Source organism: Miscanthus floridulus, chromosome 16 (assembly GCF_019320115.1).
Source record: "Miscanthus floridulus cultivar M001 chromosome 16, ASM1932011v1, whole genome shotgun sequence".
NCBI lineage: Eukaryota > Viridiplantae > Streptophyta > Magnoliopsida > Poales > Poaceae > Miscanthus > Miscanthus floridulus.
Genome location: NC_089595.1, coordinates 77,699,952 through 77,721,266, shown reverse-complemented (window position 1 = coordinate 77,721,266; position 21,315 = coordinate 77,699,952). Strand labels below are relative to the sequence as shown.

The window sequence follows — 21,315 nt, the reverse complement described above, 5'->3', positions numbered from 1 at the left end:
TTGGCATGCCTTTAAACAAGTTGTTATGGAAGCTAGAATTACTACTCAAATCAAAATATTTATCTGGTTCTTGATAAAAGGGGAAATTTTAATAAAAGACAGCTTACAATATAAAAAAAAACTAAGGATTGGTTATAGGCAAAACCGTTGCTGAGATCAGAATAAACTTCCTTTTCCAAAATTCTTTTTGTTGTGTGGTCTCGAGGAACACAGTAAGGACTACTTTGGATGTTATAGCTTTGGAACCTCCAGATGAGCAAAATGATGGTTTACGGAAAAAAAAAAAGTTGAAGGTAGAGTTTCTAAAACTCTAAAAAATAATACTCCTCGAGTTTCTTTTACAAAGTCATGGATTTTTTAAAAAAATTCTAAAAATATCTTGCATCCAAACATAATCTAAGTGTATGCTTATATGCACGGATACTAACAACCTATGAATGATTGAGTAGGCCCTGTTTGGTTCCGTGTCGGCGACGCGTTTCAGCGAAGAACATAGAAAAATCCCGCCGAACAATCTACGTTGGACCCTCGTGGGACGACCACGCAAGACATGAAACACTGCACGCTTAGCCACGTTCACTATTTGTGGTCACTTGATCGGTTGTCGCGGAACCAAACAGGTCCGCAGTGAAGTCATTATGAGCGTCTAGATATGGATACTTGATATAAGACCACCATTTATTGTTATTATTATTAGATATAAACAATTTACAGGAGTTGAATATTTACTTCTACGACGTCTTATCCAATCCACACTGCCATCCTGGTCCGTCCGATCATCCAGAAGAGAGAGAAAAGAAAAAGCAGGCGGCCGGGTAGACTGGGAGAGTTGACGGGAAAGTCTTGGGTTTCCGCGTCCCGTCCTCACCTCACTCAGCACACCGCCCGCTCTCGCGGGCCCCACTGGGCCCCCACACGCTTTGAAAACTCTCGTCTCCCTTTCTAATTCCACACCGGCCCTGCCTGCCTGCTCGCTCGCTCGCTCTAGTCCTCCCTCCGACTCCGACACTCCGAGTCCTCTCCCCTCCCCCAACCCGCAGCTTCGTCGTCACCCCGCCGGCGCTCTCCTCCATCCCCTGGTCTGCCCGGCTACAGGTTCCCTCCAGGGCGCGGGAAGCAGCTCCCGGTGAGCACCCATGGAACCCGTCCCTCCCTCACTCTCGTCCTCTCATCCTTTTCTTTTCTTGTGGTTTAATTATTATCGTTCTTGCAAAATTTGCCATGGTCCGGTACGATCTTGCATGCTCTGGTCTGGGCGAGGGTTCTTAAATTCGAGAGGACCTGTCTGTCGTGGTGGGCTGGTGGCAAGGAAAGCGATCGATTTTGTGTTTTCGCAAAGTACTGTGCTGGAATTTGGGAGAGAAACCCCGTGCATGGTGTTCGTTCTAGCGGGTTTGTGTCCTCAGGAGGAAGGGTTTGCGACAATCAAAAGGTGCTTTTTTTAAAGAACGACCCAGCGTGTGAAATCAGAGAGAGAGACGGAGGAGCATGTGCTCTTATGGTGCCCGCTTTCGGGAGATCTTTTTCCTTAGATTTTTTTTTTCGTCTGAAAAGTTGTGCGCCTTTTGTTGCGGTTGGAGCCGTTTATGTTGAGCATGAGAGATCAATCAAGAGACTAAATTAGAAAGCCTTTTGACAGTTTCTATAATATGTAGAATCGAGGATTTGTTCATGATCTGCATCTCGTTTTTTTGGTTGCTTTCCATGCATATGGCTGCACTTCTTCTTTGTTGCAAAAACGTTAACAAAAGTTGGCAACTCGTGTTATTTGCTTGCCTCTAGTGGGGATCGGTTCTTTAACTGACGTTGCCTGTGTGTGGTTCACATTATTTGGCGTTGTCGATATCACGTTTGAATCGAACTTTTGCATTTTAGGTAGTGGAAGAGAGAAGTTGCATAGCGACTTTCAGGTCCCCATATGGTTGCTGTCACCATTTACCAATTAGTATATGTCTCTCTTGTTTATTTTATTTATTTTTTGAAAGTCCAGCATCTCTAATTCTGTGCGTTCGAATTTGATTTTGTGTAGGTGAAGCTTGAACCGAGAAGTGTTAACATCATCAGGGAGAAGTTGGATTAGTTCACCAAAGTGCTCGATGACAGATCATTTTGCTCTAGGTCTAGGTGCTCTTCTTCTGTTGCTACTAAGTACCAGTTGTTTCAGTTCTGAGCTTGATGTCCAATGTTTGAGAGAAGTTCAGAGATCGGTGATTGATCCAAATGGTATACTCAAATCCTCATGGATTTTTGATAATGGCACTGCGGGTTTCATATGCAAATTTACTGGTGTGGAGTGCTGGCACCCAGATGAGAATCGAGTTCTTGCATTGCGCCTCAGCAACCTTGGACTTCAAGGTCCATTCCCTAATGGTCTTAAGAATTGTACCAGTATGACTGGGCTGGATCTGTCAAGTAACAGCTTTACAGGCGCCATCCCTTCAGACATCGAGCAGCAAGTGCCATTTTTGACATCTCTGGACCTCTCCTATAATGGTTTCTCAGGAGGAATTCCAATACTTATTTATAACATTACATACCTAAACACCCTTAATCTTCAGCATAACCAATTGAGTGGTGAAATCCCAGGGCAGTTCAGCGCCCTTGCTCGGTTACAAGTGTTCAATGTTGCTGACAACCGACTATCAGGGACTATTCCAAGTTCTCTACGGAACTTCTCGGCATCAAACTTTGCTGGTAATGAAGGACTGTGTGGGCCTCCATTAGGTGACTGCCAAGCTTCAGCGAAGAGCAAGAGCATTGCAGTAATCATCGGGGCTGTTATTGGAGTGGTAGTTGTCGTCATTATTGGTGCAATAGTTGTGTTCTTTTGTCTGCGGAGGATACCAGCCAAGAAGAAGGCAAAGGATGAGGATGATAATAAGTGGGCAAAGAGTATCAAAGGAACAAAAACTATCAAGGCAAGTCGTTAACTTATCATTTCATTTTTCTTTTTCTTAGGCAAATAGGCATGAATGTCAATTTCAAGTAACCTTTCTCACAAAAAGTAGTCAGGAACTTCTCGCTGACATTATTATTTCTATTATTATCCAGGTATCTATGTTTGAGAATCCAGTTTCAAAGATGAAACTAAGTGATCTCATGAAAGCCACAAACCAATTCAGCAAAGAGAACATCATTGGTACTGGGAGGACAGGAACTATATACAAGGCAGTGCTACCTGACGGTTCCTTCCTAGCTGTGAAAAGGCTACAAGACTCGCAACATTCTGAATCACAGTTCACATCAGAGATGAAGACACTTGGCCAAGTGAGGCACCGGAACTTGGTTCCACTCTTGGGATTCTGTATTGCCAAGAAGGAGAAGTTGCTGGTGTACAAGCACATGCCCAAGGGCTCACTCTATGATCAGTTGAATCAAGAGGAAGGTACTAAGATGGATTGGCCGTTGAGGTTACGAATCGGTATTGGTGCAGCAAAAGGGCTTGCATATCTCCACCATACCTGCAATCCTCGAGTTCTTCACCGCAACATCAGCTCCAAATGCATCCTCTTAGATGAGGATTTCGAACCAAAGATATCGGACTTTGGCCTTGCTAGGCTCATGAACCCAATAGACACCCATCTCAGCACCTTTGTCAATGGGGAATTCGGAGACCTCGGTTACGTGGCACCGGAGTATGCGCGTACTCTGATGGCCACGCCGAAGGGCGATGTCTACAGCTTTGGTGTGGTTCTCCTTGAGCTCGTCACCGGCGAGAAGCCTACCCACGTTTCCTCAGCCCCGGAGAATTTCAGAGGGAGCCTAGTGGAATGGATCAATTATCTGTCCAACAACGCACTTCTCCGAGATGCTATTGACAAGTCGCTGGTAGGGAAGGACACCGATGGTGAGCTGATGCAGTTCCTGAAAGTTGCGTGTTCCTGCACGCTCGCCACCCCAAAGGAGAGACCAACCATGTTTGAGGTTTACCAGCTCGTTAGAGCCATTGGGGAAAGGTACCATTTCACTGCCGATGATGACCTGGTGCTGCCACCTCTTAGCACAGACGGTGACGGTGTAACCCTCGACGAACTCATTGTTGCCAAGTAATTGCAAAACCCATATGTTGCAGAAGACAAAACAAGACTGAATGTCTTCTTTTTTTCCCCCTCCAAGGGAGTTAGTATTGATGAAGCGAGTAAGATGGCTTATAAGATGTATGTACCAATTAGTAGCAGGATAATACTGCATCCGCTGTATAGTTGTTGTAGCTTGGTTGTTACGCACCCTTTGGAGAGATGATAGTAGCTGAAATGATAATATTCATGTAACCAATTTGGGGACGAGGTAGTTGTTACTTTTAAGTTTGTTACCCTTGTGTCATGGGGTTTCACTGCCATTATACATCTGGCTTTTTGGTAAAGCCATTTCACATTACACTTGTACGTTGTCGCACACTGTTTCCTGCACCTGGCTGCATAGGCATCTCGCAGAGCAGAGGTCAGTGTTTTGTGAAGGAGCACTTTGCCGGTTGGAACTTGGAAACTATTCTCTGGTCCAAAAAGCCCGGTCCTGCGTGCACGGCAGGCAGTCAAACTATTTAACTCTGGCCATTGATTTATCAGGTAGTACCAGGAGTGTGTTCAGAAGAAAAAATGACAGAGAATGATTGTTAAGGGCATTTTTTGTTATTACGTGGTGTTTGTATGAGCACACTTACATGTAGTACAACCATTAGTACAGCTTGCTTAAGTAATGCTCAAGATCCAATAAGATTATTTGGGGCTTTTTTTTTGGGGGAATTTTGCTCAGGGACACTGAAAAATGGCGTTATTTGCCGCCGGACACCACCAACTCGCTTATTAGCTCAGTACCATTATGAATCACGATATATTTAGCAAAAGACATCGTAGTCATTACTTTACTCTTTTCTATCATTTTGGAGAGAGAAAATTTTGAAAATGACACTTGCTGCCCCTGGTTGAACCAGAGTGCGTCAGTCAAAGGCACACATCCCCTTTGTTAAACCCTAACCCCTTCGCATTCAGCCACAGGCGCCGCATCTCTTACCGCATCCACGAAGCTCCGGCGACGACCTGGCTTCCGCCGCCTCCTCCAGCACGGCTCGCAGCCCCGCGCCCAGGCCCAGGCCCCGGCCCTGGCCCAACCCCACCGGCCTCCCCGCCCTCTGCGCCGCTATCGAGCGGCATGCGGCGGCGGGCCGCCATGCCGAGGCGCTCGACCTGTTCCGCCTGGCCCGCGCGGGGGCTCCCTTCACGCCGCTCCCGGTGCGCACCTACCACGCGCTGCTGCTCGCCGCCGCCGCGCTGCGGGAGCCCGGCGCGGCCGCGGCGGTGGCCTGGCACGTCGAGAGCTCCGGCTTCGAGCTCGACCTGTACACACACAACCACGTCCTGCGGGCGTACCTCGAGTGCGGCATGCTCGCCGAGGCGTGCCGGGCGTTCGACGGGATGCCCGACCGGAACGGCGTCACGTGGGGGATCATGATGGGCGGCCTCGTCGACCGGGGCCGCCCCCACGCCGCGCTGGCGCTGTTCCGGGAGATGCGGGCGGAGGCGGCCGGCGGGGACGCGCCGCCGCCGAGGTCCCTCGTGGTGGTTCTCAGTGCGGCTACGTCCTCGGGGTCGGCGCGAGCCGGGCGGCAGCTGCACTGCTGCGTTGTCAAGGCGGGGGCGTGTGGTGACGTCGCTGACCGGTACCTGGCGTGCGCACTGCTCGACATGTACAGCAAGTGCGGCTTGATTGATGAGGCGAGGCGGGTGTTTGACGGGCTGCCACGGCCTCATCGGACGAGCGTCGTCGCGTGGAACTCCATGTTGGCGGCGTTTGTGCTTCATGGCCACAGCGAGGAGGCGCTGGAGCTGTACCAAGAAATGTGCAGGAGTCATGTCGCCATGGACCAGTTCACATTCTCGACCATGCTAGGGGTGTTCTCTAGGTTGGGGCTGCTGGAGCATGCGAAGCAGGCGCACGCTGGCTTGATCCAGAGAGGATTGCCACTGGACATTGTTGGGAACACGGCGCTTGTGGACTTGTATTGCAAATGGGGAAGGATGGAGGACGCGAGGAATGTCTTTGAGAGGATGCCTAGGAGGAACTTGATCTCATGGAACGCTCTGATTGCTGGATATGGCTACCATGGCATGGGGGATAAGGCGATCGAGATGTTCGAGAGGCTGATAGCTGAGGGTGTTGCGCCAAACCATGGCCGGGGATGGCTGGAGGAGGAAGACGACCGGCGGGTGAGATGGGGAACGGCCGAGGATAGCTGGAGGAGGAAGACGACCAGCGGGTGAGACGGGGAACGGATGGGGATGGCGGCTGGAGGAGGAAGACGGTCGCACGACTTGGTTCAACCGAACCATATAGGCAGTGCGCTAGCGAGCCAGGGGCAACTTAGTCCATTTGGTGCATATTCTCTCTCCAAAATGACAGAAAAGAGTAAACTAATGACTGCGGTGTCTTCTGCCAAATAAACTGTGATTCATAATGGTACTGAGCCAATAAGCAAGTTGGCGGTGTCCAGTGGCAAATAACGCCATTCTTCAGTGTCCCTGAGCAAAATTCCCCCTTTTTTTTTGAAAGGTGGCGGGGGACAAAGAGTCCTCACCTGAAATATATTAACCATAGATGCCGAGAGGATCTCGGTAGTGGAGGGCTAGCGCCCTGCAGGTCAAGCCTGCAAATTCAGAGTTAAACATGAAAGAAGCCTCTGACACCGGCACTCTGCATTTCCAGGTGTTCGCTGATTCCCTGCAAGCTGCTAGGAGCCTACAGAGGCTTGGGAGCATACCGTTGAAGACTACTGCATTGCGGTGCTTCCACAATTCCCAACAATAGAGGAGCAGAAATGTAGGAGAGCTTCTTTGACCTATGTTCATTGGAAGAGAAGAGTCCTAGAGTTCTCTGACCGGTGCAATGTGGATCAGTCCAGCTCCAACATGATTCCAGAATGAGGCTGCGAAAGGACAAGAAGACATGATATGGTCCGTTGTTTCTTCTGCAGTGAGGCACAGGGCGCAGGTTGCCTCTGAGATGATGGATTTCTTGTGAAGGTTAACCCGGCTATGAATTCGGTCCTGCACCATTAGCCAGCCAAAAATTTTTACTCTTGGTGGAACGTAGCCGAGCCAAATCTTTTGTAGGAAACTGTCCCGGCCCGCAGAAACAGAGGCTCTTTTTGAACATAATTGGCAGGTGCACTGCCTTTTCATTCAGTAGGAAGCAAAGTTTAGATATTTACAAATGGTTGAGAAAAAAGTAACAAGAAAACTGCATAATATAGTGACTAGCTATCGATACTCTTCTTGCGCCATCTGCAGCATATATATACATCATTGGCAATCTGTTAGAATGATTTTCTGCGTGGTGCACGCCTTGTTATTGAAGACTTGCCTGCATCTTTCCTTCCACAGATTCCCAGCAGTGTATGTTATCAACCTTGCTCGTTGTTCATGGTCTACTTGCCCTTGTGTTTTAGTGATTTGCCTCCACCACTCTTTGATGTTCCTCCTGGTGACTGACAGACCTTGCTCATTATGTGAAAGCCGAACGGCCCCGTTCGGCTGGGAGAATTTTGGCTGAAACTGGCTGAAAAATACTGTTCTGGCTGAATTGTTGTAAGAGAAAAACACTGTTCCGGCTGAAAAAAGAAGCCGAACAAGCCAAATATGGGGTAGGCCGAACGGGGCATTGTTTTAGCAAAACTGCATGTGGCCATCATGTGCAAATGAGTTTCCTGCCTAAACAGAGGCTCTGTAGATATGCCCGGTGAGCAGGCGGTGGGATTCACCTCAAAGCAGCACCTCTTGGAATATCATGCAGTTGCACCTCTTGGATGACAGGTAGAAGAGTAGCGAGCTCCAGGGAGGCCTGTGTAGAGTCTGGGCTGTAGTGTATGAGGGAGGCCGACTTGAAGAATGTGATGGACTGAGGTGTTCTTGTCAGCAACATGGGAATGCAATGCCGGATATGATTCAGACATCCGGCCAAACATCCTCCCAGAAATCAGAAGATCTTCCATCACCGAGGACGACACTAGATATTTTCCTGTATGCCGGAAGCAGATCTCTTAGGCCTGTTCGGTTCATAGAGAATCACGTCCCGGAACCGTTCGGGCCAGGAACACTTATTTACTGTATCAAAATTTTTGCTGTGGGACATCACGAAAACATCTATTTGGCAGGCACACACTGCCAAATGGATAATGAGGCAGGTGCATCTGTTGATACTGCCTTGCCTAGTGGAGGTGAACCTGACAATGGTGGTGGTGCCCAGGATGTTGAGTCACTTAGCGTGGAAGATAGTGATTCTGACACTGCTGACTCAGCTGACTCAGCTGAGAAATCCATATCTGCTGAAGGTAAAAAGGGGAGAGGCAGGAAGAAGCTTGCTGATGATGGTGAGCCATGGGAAGAAGATGATGAAGAATATGTTGGGATCAATGATGAGGGTCATTTTATGTCGGACCAACAAGATGATCAAGATGCAGAAGCTACTGGCTCTGATTCTTTTGTTCATGATGATTTGTATGTTGATGATGAAGCTGGCTGTGAGGTTTCTGAGCATGTAACTAACTTAGAAAACCCCGCTATAGCATGTGGTGTCACATTTAAGGATGGAGACACCTTTAAGAGGGCTATTAGGTATTTTGCTGTGCTTAATGAGTTTGAAATTGTAGCTCCTTACCGTGAATCCAAAAGGTACAGAGGGTACTGCAAAGGCTCCAAGAGCAAGAAGAAGTGCAAGTGGAGGATCCATGCTTCTCAACTGCAAGATGGCAAGACTTGGCAGGTCTGTTCCTTTCATTTTGTCACATTTTTGCAACCTGTGTATGATGTTGCCTTTTTTGGTAGATAAAGAAGATGTATGACAAACATACTTGTGCCAGCACAGCCAAACTGAACCGCAACTGCATGGCTAACAATGCATGGGTAAGGGACAGGGTTATTGACATCCTGAGGGATGAACCAACAACAGGAGCAGCTGTACTGAAGAAAGATTTGGAGAAGAAGTACAACATCCAGCTTTCATACTATGTTGTTTGGGATGGAATGACAATGGCTCTACAGCAGATTCAAGGCAAGTGGGATGACAACTTTGAAGATGCTTTCAGATTCAAGGCTGAGGTGGAGAGGACAAATCCTGGTAGCTTTATGGACATTGAGTGGGTTAAAGTGGCTAAGAAGATGAAGTTCACAAGGATGTTTGTGGCATTCAAGAGCTGTGTTCAAGGTTTTTTGAATGGGTGCAGACCCTTCCTTGGTGTTGACTCAACAGTGCTAACTGGGAGGTGGAGAGGCTAGTTAGCTTCTGCTTCAGCTGTGGATGGACACAACTGTCTTTTTTCCAGTAGCATATGGTGCCTTTGAGTCTAAATCTGCTGAGAATTGGAAATGGTTTTTGAGAAACTACAAGTGGCCATTGGATCTCCTCTAGGCCTAGTCATATGCACAGATGCTGGTAAAGGTATGGAAAAATTGTCTGGCGGACATCCAAAGTGATGGTCGTTTATTGGCGGACACCCCGTTTCGAGCAGTTTGTCAGAAAACACTCTGGTTCGTTGAAATTAGGCCACAGGACACCGCGGCCTGGTTTCAGCTGATTGAGGAGAGAGAAAATTTTGTTTTGGACATCTGGTGCCCCTGAGCCACAGTTGGGTCCGCCCCCAACCTGGTCTGGTTGGACCAAACTGTGTTGCGCCGGCTCGTGCCTCCTCGCCAACGCGTTGCGTCGGCTCGTGCCTATTCGCTCTCCCAGCTCACCGCCGACGCGTGCCCGCGCACCAGCAGCTCCGACGTGCTCACCGCCTAGGTCGAGACGACATAGACAGCGTTGCCGAAGTACTCCACCGGTAGCGGTGGCCCGAGGCGCTCGCGGTTGTCGATGGTGATGCGGCACACGGTCTCCTGGTCCGCCGGGGTGGCTGCAGGCATCGTTGTAGGCCTCACCGGAGATGAACTATAGCTCTGGTGGGTTGGGGTCGGGGTCGGGCACACCGTCGCTGTAGCTATGGGCACAGTTGCAGTCGCACCAGCTCCACCGGTAGTACCCGGCATCGGCAGGCAGCTCGCCGTCACGGGCACTGGCCATCGTGGGGTACTGCCACGAGATGCTCGACCTCATGCGGGGCCTCCTGGAGTCCGCATGCGAGCTCTCACTCCACGACATCATTGAGCACCACCACCCATCCCTGCCCCATGATCCTCCCTCTCCTTCTCATCCTTCGCCGGCTAGCACCGCCGAGGAGCGCCCGTGCCCCATGAGCCACGCTATCCCATTGTCCCCACTGCTGCACAGGAGAAGAAGGACGAGCCCACCATCACGGCCACAGCAGACGCTGAGGACGGCGGTGGTTCCAGGGGCAAGAAGAAGCAAGGGAGGAAGCAGAGGATGACGATGCAGAAGCAGCTATGCCGGAGCATGGAGTGGAGCATCTGCCTCGATATCGGCCTATTCATCAAGCGCTTCCTCCCGCTCATCCCGGCAGGTTCATCCCGGCGATGAGGCACGCGTCGATGACGAGCTGGGAGAGCAAGTAGGCATGAGCCGGCGCAACGCGTAGGCAAGGAGGCACGAGCCGGTGCAACGTGGTTTGGTCCAACCAGACTAGGTTGGGGGCAGACCCAACTGTGTCCAGCCTACAGGGCTTACAACCAGAAACACTTTGAGCACCATTACAACATCATGAAGAAAGGTTCACCAAGGGCAATCAGTTGGATTGAGGACAACCATAAACACTTATGGAGTAGATGGAAGTTCTCTCATGCAAGCAAATGTGACTATGTTACTAACAACATAGCAGAAACCTTCAACAACTGGATTAGGAAGGAAAAGTTCCTGCCTGTAATTTCTCTATCGGATAGGATCAGACAAATGATTAGGGAAAAACAAGACATTAGAAGGTCACTGTCAAGCAAGCTGACCAACAAGATCTTGCCTCACATCACCAAAGAACTTCATGGCATGAGTAGGAACTTATAGTATGTCATACACAGGGGGCCCAACAACACTCTTGAGATTCAAGGCACTACTAAGGAACTAAAAACTTGGAGGCATACTGTGGATCTTGACAACAGAACATGCAGTTGTCAAAGGTGGCAGATTACTGGACTGCCATGTACTCATGCTCTTTGTCTCATCCATTCTATGCACAACAGAAGTGTGGAAGACTACATAGATGACTACTATTTGGTTGCTATGTTCAAGAAAGCATATGAGCATGTGATAAATCCCATGATAGATAGAAAATCAGTGGCCTCAAGTTGTCATGGGTTTCAAACTTTGGCCTCCTCAGTTGAAGAGAGCTGCACGGCGTCCAAGAACTAGAAGGATGAAGAGTGCCGAAGAAGGTGGCAAGAAAGGTAAACAGATGCAATGCAAGAGGTGTGATCAGTTTGGTCACATGATGAAGACCTGCAATGAAACTGTGTTTGATTCTGATGCACCCCCACCAACAGCACCAAAGCCCAAGAGAGTGAGGACAAATAAAACCACTACTACTACAACTGTGTCTGTAAGGGACCATGACGTCTAAGAGAGGGGTGAATTAGGCAACTTAAAACTCTAACTCTAAACTATGACCTCTTTTTCTACCTAGTCAAAACCTATGTAAGAAAGTAATCTAAATGTGCAACTACGGTTTTGCTAGTGTGTTGCTATCTCTACCGCAAAAAGGAGTTATGCAACCTAGGTTCTAAACCTATCTACTAGCCTATCACTAAGCTAGGAAAGTAAAGCACAAACCAAGATTGCAATGTAAATGCGGAAGCTCAAGAGTAAGGTAGAGATATGCAAACTCCCGTCAATGACTCTGGTATTTTTACCGAGGTATCGAGAAGCGCGCAAGCTTCCCCTAGTCCTCGTTGGAGCCCCTCGCAAGGAATCCCTCGCAAGGGCCAAGCTCCTGGTCGGATAACTCCATGGATAGCCCCGGGCCTTCCCCACGCGCAAGTGGGTCTCCGGTGTGCCTTCCGGCAAGCCTCTCCTAGACCGCTCCCCGCCATCTTCACTATCAAGCTTTCGGCCAAACCACCGCGGGCCTTGTTCGCTTCGATACATGGTGGTGGCCACACCACAAACGCGGTTGGTGTGATCTCGTAAGACTACAAGCCCCTTCGATATACAACAATGGTGCGCGCAAGCACCGAGTAGTAAAAGATGTGCAAACCTCACTAAACACTAGGCCTAAACCTAGAGCAAGCGCATAAGCGGTGGTCTAACTAACCTAAGCACTTCATAAAGCACCTACACTAATCACCAAATGTATCACTAAGCACTATGCAAGTGGAGATCACTAAAGTGGTGTGTCAACACCCTTGGTCTGTTTCCTCAGCTCTCCACACTCAAATGGCCGGTTGGGGGGTCCATTTGTAAGTCTCATGGAAAAAGTAGCCATTGGGGACGAAACCTAGTTTTCTGCTACTGACCGAACGCGTAGGTCATCCTGATCGGATGCGTCCGGTCGTCCTGACCGTTGGCACTCAATGTTGATCAGACTCTCTAGCGAGTCCGGTCGCATACCATCTAACGTGTCCGGTCAACGTTTTGCCATTCTGAAACCTCCTAGTCCTCGTTGGAGCCCCACATAAGGAATCCCTCGCAAGGGCCAAGCTCCCAGTCGGATAACTCCATGGATAGCTCTGGGCCTTCCCCACGTGCAAGTGGGTCTCCGGTGTGCCTTCCAGCAAGCCTCTCCCGGACCGCTCCCCACCGTCTTCACTATCAAGCATCCGGCCAAACCATTGTGGGCCTTGTTCCCTTCGATACACGGTGGTGGCCACACCACAAACGTGGTTGGTGAGATTTCGCAAGACTACAAGCCCCTCCGATGTACAACAATGGTGCGTGCAAGCACCAAATAGTAAGAGGTGTGCAAACCTCACTAAACACTAGGCCTAAACCTAGAGCAAGCGCATAAGCGGTGGTCTAACTAACCTAAGCACTTCACAAAGCACCTACACTAATCACCGAATGTATCACTAAGCACTATGCAAGTGGAGATCACTAAAGTGGTGTGTCAACACCCTTGGTCTGTTTCCTCAGCTCTCCACACTCAAATGGCCGGTTGGGGGGTCCATTTGTAAGTCTCATGGAAAAAGTAGCCATTGGGGACAAAACCTAGTTTTCTGCTACTGACCGAACGCGTAGGTCATCCTGATCGGATGCGTCCGGTCGTCCTGACCGTTGGCACTCAATGTTGATCAGACTCTCTAGCGAGTCCGGTCGCATACCATCTAACGTGTCCGGTCAATGTTTCGCCATTCTGAAACCTCCTAGTCCTCGTTGGAGCCCCACATAAGGAATCCCTCGCAAGGGCCAAGCTCCCGGTCGGATAACTCCATGGATAGCTCTGGGCCTTCCCCACATGCAAGTGGGTCTCCGGTGTGCCTTCCGGCAAGCCTCTCCCGGACCGCTCCCCACCATCTTCACTATCAAGCATCCGGCCAAACCATCGTGGGCCTTGTTCCCTTCGATACACGGTGGTGGCCACACCACAAACGCGGTTGGTGAGATCTCGCAAGACTACAAGCCCCTCCGATGTACAACAATGGTGCGCGCAAGCACCAAATAGTAAGAGGTGTGCAAACCTCACTAAACACTAGGCCTAAACCTAGAGCAAGCGCATAAGCGGTGGTCTAACTAACCTAAGCACTTCGCAAAGCACCTACGCTAATCACCGAATGTATCACTAAGCACTATGCAAGTGGAGATCACTAAAGTGGTGTATAAACACCCTTAGTATGTTTCCTTAGCTCTCCACACTCAAATGGCCTATTGGGGGGGGTCCATTTATAAGTCCCATGGAAAAAGTAGCCATTGGGGACGAAACCTAGCTTTCTGCTACTGACCGAACGCGTAGGTCATCCTAATCGGACGTGTCCTGTCGTCCTGACCATTGTTGCTCACTATTGATCAGACTCTCTAGCGAGTCCGGTCGCTTACCATCTGACGCGTCCGGTCGACGTTTTGCCGTTCTGGAACCTCTCTGGACTCGATCGGATGCCACTGCCTGGCGTGTCTGGTCGTCCACAACTGCTACGTCTGATCCTCACTGAGTTGTTGCCGTGATGATGAACAGTGAAGTCCATGCGTCCGGTCGCTGTTGCTGACGCCTGCTGTTGCCGAGCAACTGATCGGCCATGTTCGGTCCACATAGGGCCACGTCTGGTCACCTCTGTCAAGCTTGTTTCTTCGCGATCTTGCGTCCGGCTTGGTTCCTATCTTCGTGCTTGGGCTTTGCTTGATATCTTGGGTCTTCTCTTGTGCTTCTAGGGTATTCTTATGGTGTTGATCGTGTGATCATCATGTCGCCTTCGTCTAAGTCACGGCTTGCACCCTATTGAACTACAAAACAATTACTTGCAAATTCATTAGTCCAATTTGGTTGTGTTAGTCATCAAACACCAAAATCCAAAGTAAATGGGCCTAGGGTCTATTTTTCTTACAATCTCCCCCTTTTTGGTGATTGATGACAACGACCAAAACAAACAAATAATAAAAATTTTGGAATTTAAAAACTATTTACTTGCTAGGATGCAATGCAAAGGGCAAGGTTATATGATGCTAAAAGATCTTTGGAAACTTATCTTGCCCTTGCAAATGTCCCCATGTGGCATTTTGGATTTAAGCCTCCCCCTAACTTCATAATCCACTATCCTCCCTTTCTCGGACCATTACCACTTGTAAATTATTATGATTGGGCTTGCTTTTGGTCCTATAAATTCCCCCCCTTTGGAATCAAACACGAAAAAGGAAGACATTAGTAGCACAAGGGAGGGTCAAACTTTGTGATCCTTTGTATGTGGAGTGGAATAGGTCACAAAATTTGACTCTCACATTACATAGACTAAGCTCCCCCTAAATATATGTATACATATGACGGAGAATGTAGTTTATGCATAATTGGCAAATTAATGCTCAAGGGAGTTTAATCTATATAATACATGGAGAAAGCATATAAATACTAAAGTGAAATCAACTTGATGATATCGGTTTACAAATACCACATGTGGAAACCAATTTGATTTATACCATTTGCAATAGGTGGTGGATATTTAAAGTATGATGCTTAACTCCGGGGACTCCATTTTCCTTGCAATGAGACTACTACATACATGATAAGCTTGAAAAGGTGTTAGTCTCAAAGCATCCAACTTGTAGAGTAACATCCCCCTAAATTTGTGCACACAAGTATGGAATACTTGTAGGAGATATGCACATTGATTTTAGAATAAAAAATACCACCTGAAAGATGACATCACATGAATTGAGAATCATTTTTGAAAGTGATATTCGGAAGAAATTATCTATAATTTGGACTTTGGCACATATTAGATGAACAATTATAAAACAAGCTATGTGCCGTGCTCCTAAATAATTTAAACCATGTAGGTTTGCTCTAAGGGTTAAGAGTGAGACCGAGCAAGCCTACCATAAGATATACCTAGTGTATGCAAGATAAAAGATTAAACATGCAAATACAAACCTAGGCATGAAAAGGAGCTAGATGCTAATTGAGATTGCAAGAAATTAAATCTAGTTACCTAACATGGGAAGGGGAATTTGGGTCCATAGTATTCACTAATCCACTTGGCAATTACCTTGTCTATAATGATGCACCCTATGAAATGCACCCATACTTTGCCAAGTCTCCAAATTCCTCGAAGTCCATCGGACTTCTCACTTCCCTTTCGGGATCCAAACATTCTTGATGCTCTTCATGTTGGAAATGATCTCCTTTGGCACCCAAATGCATTTGACCCCATTGTTGGCTTGCTTGTTCACCTTGATGGCCACCACCTTGTCATTTTTTTCTTCTTTAAGAGATAAGGTGTGGAGGCCTTTTTGTCCACCTTGTTGGTGTAGGTGTTGGAGAGCTTGCTTGCTTCCTTTTTGTTTTTCTCTTTCTTCTTAGCTCCTCCCCCATTCTTCACCTTGCACTCATAGGACTTGTGGCCTTCCTTGTGGCACACGTAGCAAACCATAGTTTGTCCTTCATCAAGCTTCTTCACTCCTTTAACGGTGTTATCTTGATGATATTGGGCTTGCTACGTTTTGTCTTTTACTTGAGTCAAGTCCTTGGTAAGGCGAGCCACTTCTTGCTTGAGTTGCTCATTCTCCATTGCGACCTCTTGTGTGCATGTATCTACAACAACTTTCTCAATACAAACTTGGTTGCACAAGGGTGAGTCTAAACATAAATCATTGCAAGAAGTAGAAGCATTCTTTTTAGGCATGTCAAAGATGAAACTTTCCTTTTTAGGTGTCTTGGTGAGGGTTGTACCGACGGCTTCAAGATTAACAACTTTATTAGTTAGCTCATCAAAATGTTTGCACATGGTTTCCATTTTAGCAAGCAAACTTTTATAAGCATCTTGTGAGCTGGCTAACTTTTCTTTTAATTTTTCATTTTTCTTTACAAGTTGCTCATCATTGATTGTGCATGCATTTGTTGTTGCACTAGCCTCAAGTTGCTCAATTTTAGTAGATAGTTCAATATTGAGATTAGCAAATGTCTCATATTATTCAAGCAAGGTTTTATATGCTTCTTGTGAACTATCTAGCTTTTCTTGCAACATTTTTAGCTTTTTTTGTTGGCTAGTGCAAGTCTTAGCATATTTAAGATTTTCTTGCACAAGTTTATTAAGAGAAGGCATTTCACCATCACTATCACTCTCACTAGAGGATGAACTTTCGTTACCTCGTGCCATAAGGCACACACGAGAAGAGCTTGATGATGAGTGCTTGTGGCCTCGCCTCTTGTGATGGTCTTCTTCTTCACTTAAAGAATCATCCCATGACCTTATTGATGTGAGGGCTTTTTCCTTGCATGCCTTCTTCTTTGTCTTAGGTGTGGGCTTGTTTGGACAAACTTACACAAAGTGCCCCAACTCGACGCATCCATAGCATCCTTTCTTTCTTTGCTCATTTCTTTGATTGGTGAAGATGAAATCTTAATTTGGATGGGCACACCCTTGACATTGAGCCTTTGGATCATCTTCTCCACCTTGTTGATAAGTTTGATTGATTCTTCATCAAGGTCAGAGGTGGAGGAGGAAGATTGATCATCATCACTTGAATCATCATCATCATCATCATCATCATCATCATCATCATCATCATCTTCTTCTTCTTCTTCTTCATCATCATCATCTTCACTTGAGGAGCTTGAGCTTGAGCTTGTCTCAACTTGCTTGCCCTTCATCTTCTTTTTCTCACTACATGCGAGAGCTTTGCCTTTGCTTGATGATGAGGCTTCTTCTTGACCCATCTTCCATGACATTTCAAATGCCACTATCTTGCCAATGACTCTGCCCGGGGTCATGGTGCTCAAGTTCTCCATGTTGTGAAGGATGGTGACGATGCTTGCATATTTCTTTTGTGGTAGCACATAGATGAGCTTCCTCATGATGTCTGCATCATCTAGCTTTGTTAATCCTATTGAATGGAGCTTATTGATAATTAGATTCAAATGAGAATACATATCACGAATAAGCTCATCATCATTCATTTTAAAGGAATCATAATTTTGTTTAGCTAGACAATATTTTTGCTCACGGATATTAGTTGTGCTATCATGGAGCTCTTGGAGTTTTAACCAAATTTCATATGCCGTATTTAAAGTGAACACTTGGTTAAACACATCCATGCTAAAAGATTCAAACAAGCAATTTTTAGCTCTAGCATTGAAATGAATTTCTTTTTCTTCACTCTTTGTGGGTTTATCGGGATTCTTAATGGGTTTTATCCCATCATGAGTGACTCTCCAAACACCCAAATCTACCACCTCAAGGTGACAAGCTATTCTAGCTTTATAGTAGGAGAAGTTAGTGCCATCAAAGTGCGGAGGCCTAGAGGTATCCATCCCAACCACTCTAAATAGCATCGGCTCAACAGCGGTGAAGCCAAAGGTCCAAATTGAGCCAACCTAGCTCTGACACCATTTGTAAGGGACCATGACACCTAAGAGGGGGGGGATGAATTAGACAACTTAAAACTCTAACTCTAAACTATGGCCTCTTTTTCTACCTAGTCAAAACCTATCCAAGAAAGTAATATAAATGTGCAACTACAGTTTTGCTAGTATGTTGCTATCTCTACAGCAAAAAGGAGTTATACAACCTAGGTTCCAAACCTATCAACTAGCCTATCACTAAGCTAGGAAAGTAAAGCACAAACCAAGATTGCAATGTAAATGCGGAAGCTAAAGAGTAAGGTAGAGATATGCAAACTCCCGTCGATGACTCCGGTATTTTTACCGAGGTATCGAGAAGCGCGTAAGCTTCCCCCTAGTCCTCGTTGGAGCCCCTCGCAAGGAATCCCTTGCAAGGGCCAAACTCCTGGTCGGGTAACTCCGTGGATAGCCCTGGGCCTTCCCCATGCTCAAGTGGGTCTCTGGTGTGCCTTCTGGCAAGCCTCTCCCAGACCGCTCCTCGTTGTCTTCACTATCAAGCTTGCGGCCAAATCGCCACGGGCCTTGTTCCCTTCGGTATACGGTGGTGGCCACACCACAAACTCGGCTGGTGTGATCTCGCAAGATTACAAGCCCCTCCAATGTACAACAATGGTGAGCGCAAGCACCGAGTAGTAAGAGGTGTGCAAACCTCACTAAACACTAGGCCTAAACCTAGAGCAAGCGCATAAGCGATGGTCTAACTAACCTAAGCACTTCGCAAAGCACCTACGCTAATCACCGAATGTATCACTAAGCACTATGCAAGTGGAGATCACTAAAGTGGTGTATCAACACCCTTGGTACGTTTCCTCAACTCTTCACACTCAAATGGCCGGTTAGGGGGGGTCTATTTATAAGTCTCATGGAAAAAGTAGCCGTTGAGGACGAAACCTAGCTTTCTGCTATTGATCGGACACGCAGGTCGTCCTGATCGGACGCGTCCAGTCATCCTGACCATTGAAGCTGACCATTGGCGCTCACTGTTGATCGGACTCTCTATCGAGTCCGATCGCTTACCATCTGACGTGTTTGGTCGACGTTTCGCCATTCTGGAACCTCTTTGGACTCGATCGGACACCACTGCCTGGCGCTTCTAGTCGTCCATAGCTGCTGCATTCGGTCCTCACTGAGTTGTTGCCGTGATGATGAACAATAAAGTCTGTGTGTCCGGTCACTGCCTTGCTCAGAGTTTGGTCGCTGCTGCTGACACCTGCTGTTGCCAAGCAACTGATCAGACGAGTCCGGTCACCTCTGCCGAGCTCGTTTCTTTGTGATCTTGTGTCCGGCTTGGTTTCCATCTTCATGCTTGGACTTTGCTTGATATCTTAGGTCTTCTCTTGTGGTTCTAGGGTCTTGCTTATGGTGTTGTTCGTGGGATCATCATGTCGCCTTCGTCCAAGTCACGTCTTGCACCCTATTGAACTAGAAAACAATTACTTGCAAATTTATTAGTCCAATTTGGTTGTGTTGGTCATCAAACACCAAAATCCAAAGTAAATGGGCCTAGGGTCCATTTTCCTTACAGTGTCCACCCAACAATCACAAATTGAAGGTACTACAAACATAAGTGTTGCAACACCAACTCTGACAAATAGCCCAACAGCAAACACTAGAAGGTAACCTGAACAAGTTCATCACCTCCAGTGCCATGCCATCATGACCTCTAACCTGACTACAAGCGCGAGGAAGAATGCCTTTGGTGACCAAGTACTCGACCTAGTGTTCTTCAAAATAGTATGTGCCACAAGCAAAGTCGGTCTGCAAACCACAAATTCAAGTCAAGAAAAAATGCATCTTTCACCAGATTACAACAAGTCGACACAAACTTCATGCTCAAACAGTGGACACTTATAGAACCTCTTCCCCTTGCTGCTGGTCTTCTATGAAACATGACCGATAAGCATGGTTTTGCACTTGGAGCAAGGTACCAATGGCAAGAATCCTACTGGGTCTTTGTATAGGTCAACCGACAAGGGACCGAGTGTGGCGCTCTGAATGACGTGGAATGCAAGCTCGATGCCATGCTAGTAGCCCTAACCTAATGGATCTATGGTTCATGCAAAGGGGGAAGGGGCATAGGGAGAGAGAATGAGGAAGAGGAGAATGGGGACGGGACAGCAGGAGGTAGACGACCTAGGTTGCCTTTACCTAGTCCAACTAGACCACGAATGCGAGTCAGCCCGACGGGCAAAATCGTCCACTTTAATCGACGCGGTGTCCACTGACAAATAACCATGAATTTGTAATGGTACTCAGCAAATTCTCTGTTTGGCAATATGTGCCAGCCAAATAGATGTTTTTGTGATGTCCCACAACAAAATTTGTCGTATTGTATATACCAGACTTCACAGGAATCATTCCAGACAGGAATGACTCCAAATGAACAAGCCCTTCAGCAGGACCAGTGCTGTCCCTGCACTGCACCGGATAGGTCATGAAGAGAGACGCCCAAGTTGCCCATGAAGAGCCATCTAGGTTATGTAGCCGGTGGATAAGGCAGAGCAGCTGGCAAGCGTTTTGAGCGGCAAGATTTCTGGCCCCAAGACCTCCATCATCCTTTAGTCTACAAACCTTTTTCCCAAGCAATGAGGCAGTTTGCCCCAACTGCTTTACCTGAACTAGGCTATAAGAAAGCACGACGTCTAGAGTTCAAGGCATCAAGGACCCTAGAGGTTGTTTGGTTGGCTGCCAACACCAATGTGTTCTGGGCTTGCTTCCCAATATGTCGTTCAAATGAGCTTGTACTTTGGACAATGTGTTTACGGTAAAACAAATTCAGTAAAGTACGTAGGGGGGTGTTTGGATCACCTGGACTAAACTTTAGCCCATGTCACATCACATGTTTGGAGGTCAATTAGGAGTGTTAAACATAGACTAATTACGAAACTAATTGCATAAATGGGCCTAATTCGTGAGACGAATCCATTAAGCCTAATTTGGCCATGATTTGCCCATGTGATGCTACAATAAATATTTGCTAATCATGGATTAATTAGGCTTAATAAATTTGTCTCATGAATTAGCCACTGTGTGGTTAGTTTTATAATTAGCTTGTGTTTAATTGGCCTCCAAACATGGACTAAAGTTTAGATCTAAAGATCTAAACACACCCGTAGCCTGACATGTTCTAATGATCTGACACTGATAGAGTTTATAATTAAACCAAACCCCCGAACATATGCCCATCCCTTCGTTTGCACATACACCTATGATAAGGTGATTTAAGCATGTCCTAGAAGATGTCAAACATTATTAGAGCGTCTCCAATATTTTAGCTTGGAGCTAGCTGAATTATTAGAGCATCAGAAATCCCTAGTTTGATTTTGGATAATTGATGAAACCTTAGTGTACTAATCATTGCTCTAAGTGAATATGAGATAGGATTGGTACATACCAAG

At 47.1% G+C, this 21,315-nt stretch overlaps 3 protein-coding genes across 4 annotated transcripts; all 3 read left to right on the top strand.

Annotated features, from left to right (window-relative positions):
* The first annotated feature begins 960 nt into the window (after positions 1-960).
* On the top strand, positions 961-4,400 carry LOC136511650 (probably inactive leucine-rich repeat receptor-like protein kinase At5g48380). Of its 2 annotated transcripts, none has more exons than XM_066505692.1 (3): positions 961-1,126; positions 2,030-2,918; positions 3,052-4,400. In XM_066505692.1, the coding sequence occupies exons 2-3, from the start codon at positions 2,097-2,099 to the stop codon at positions 4,048-4,050; spliced, it is 1,821 nt and encodes a 606-aa protein (XP_066361789.1). In that variant the 5' UTR covers positions 961-1,126; positions 2,030-2,096; the 3' UTR covers positions 4,051-4,400. The 2 variants fall into 2 exon arrangements, with proteins under 2 accessions (XP_066361789.1, XP_066361790.1); XM_066505693.1 differs by lacking the exon at positions 961-1,126 and adding an exon at positions 1,155-1,432.
* Positions 4,323-6,257, top strand: LOC136510876 (pentatricopeptide repeat-containing protein At5g50390, chloroplastic-like). Its single transcript, XM_066505183.1, has 2 exons — positions 4,323-4,358; positions 4,989-6,257. Exons 1-2 carry the CDS (start codon positions 4,323-4,325, stop codon positions 6,255-6,257), a joined length of 1,305 nt encoding a protein of 434 aa, XP_066361280.1.
* A 1,903-nt stretch (positions 6,258-8,160) lies between these two features.
* Positions 8,161-9,399, top strand: LOC136510874 (uncharacterized). Its single transcript, XM_066505182.1, has 3 exons — positions 8,161-8,754; positions 8,817-9,195; positions 9,314-9,399. Exons 1-3 carry the CDS (start codon positions 8,161-8,163, stop codon positions 9,397-9,399), a joined length of 1,059 nt encoding a protein of 352 aa, XP_066361279.1.
* Positions 9,400-21,315: the final 11,916 nt, after the last annotated feature.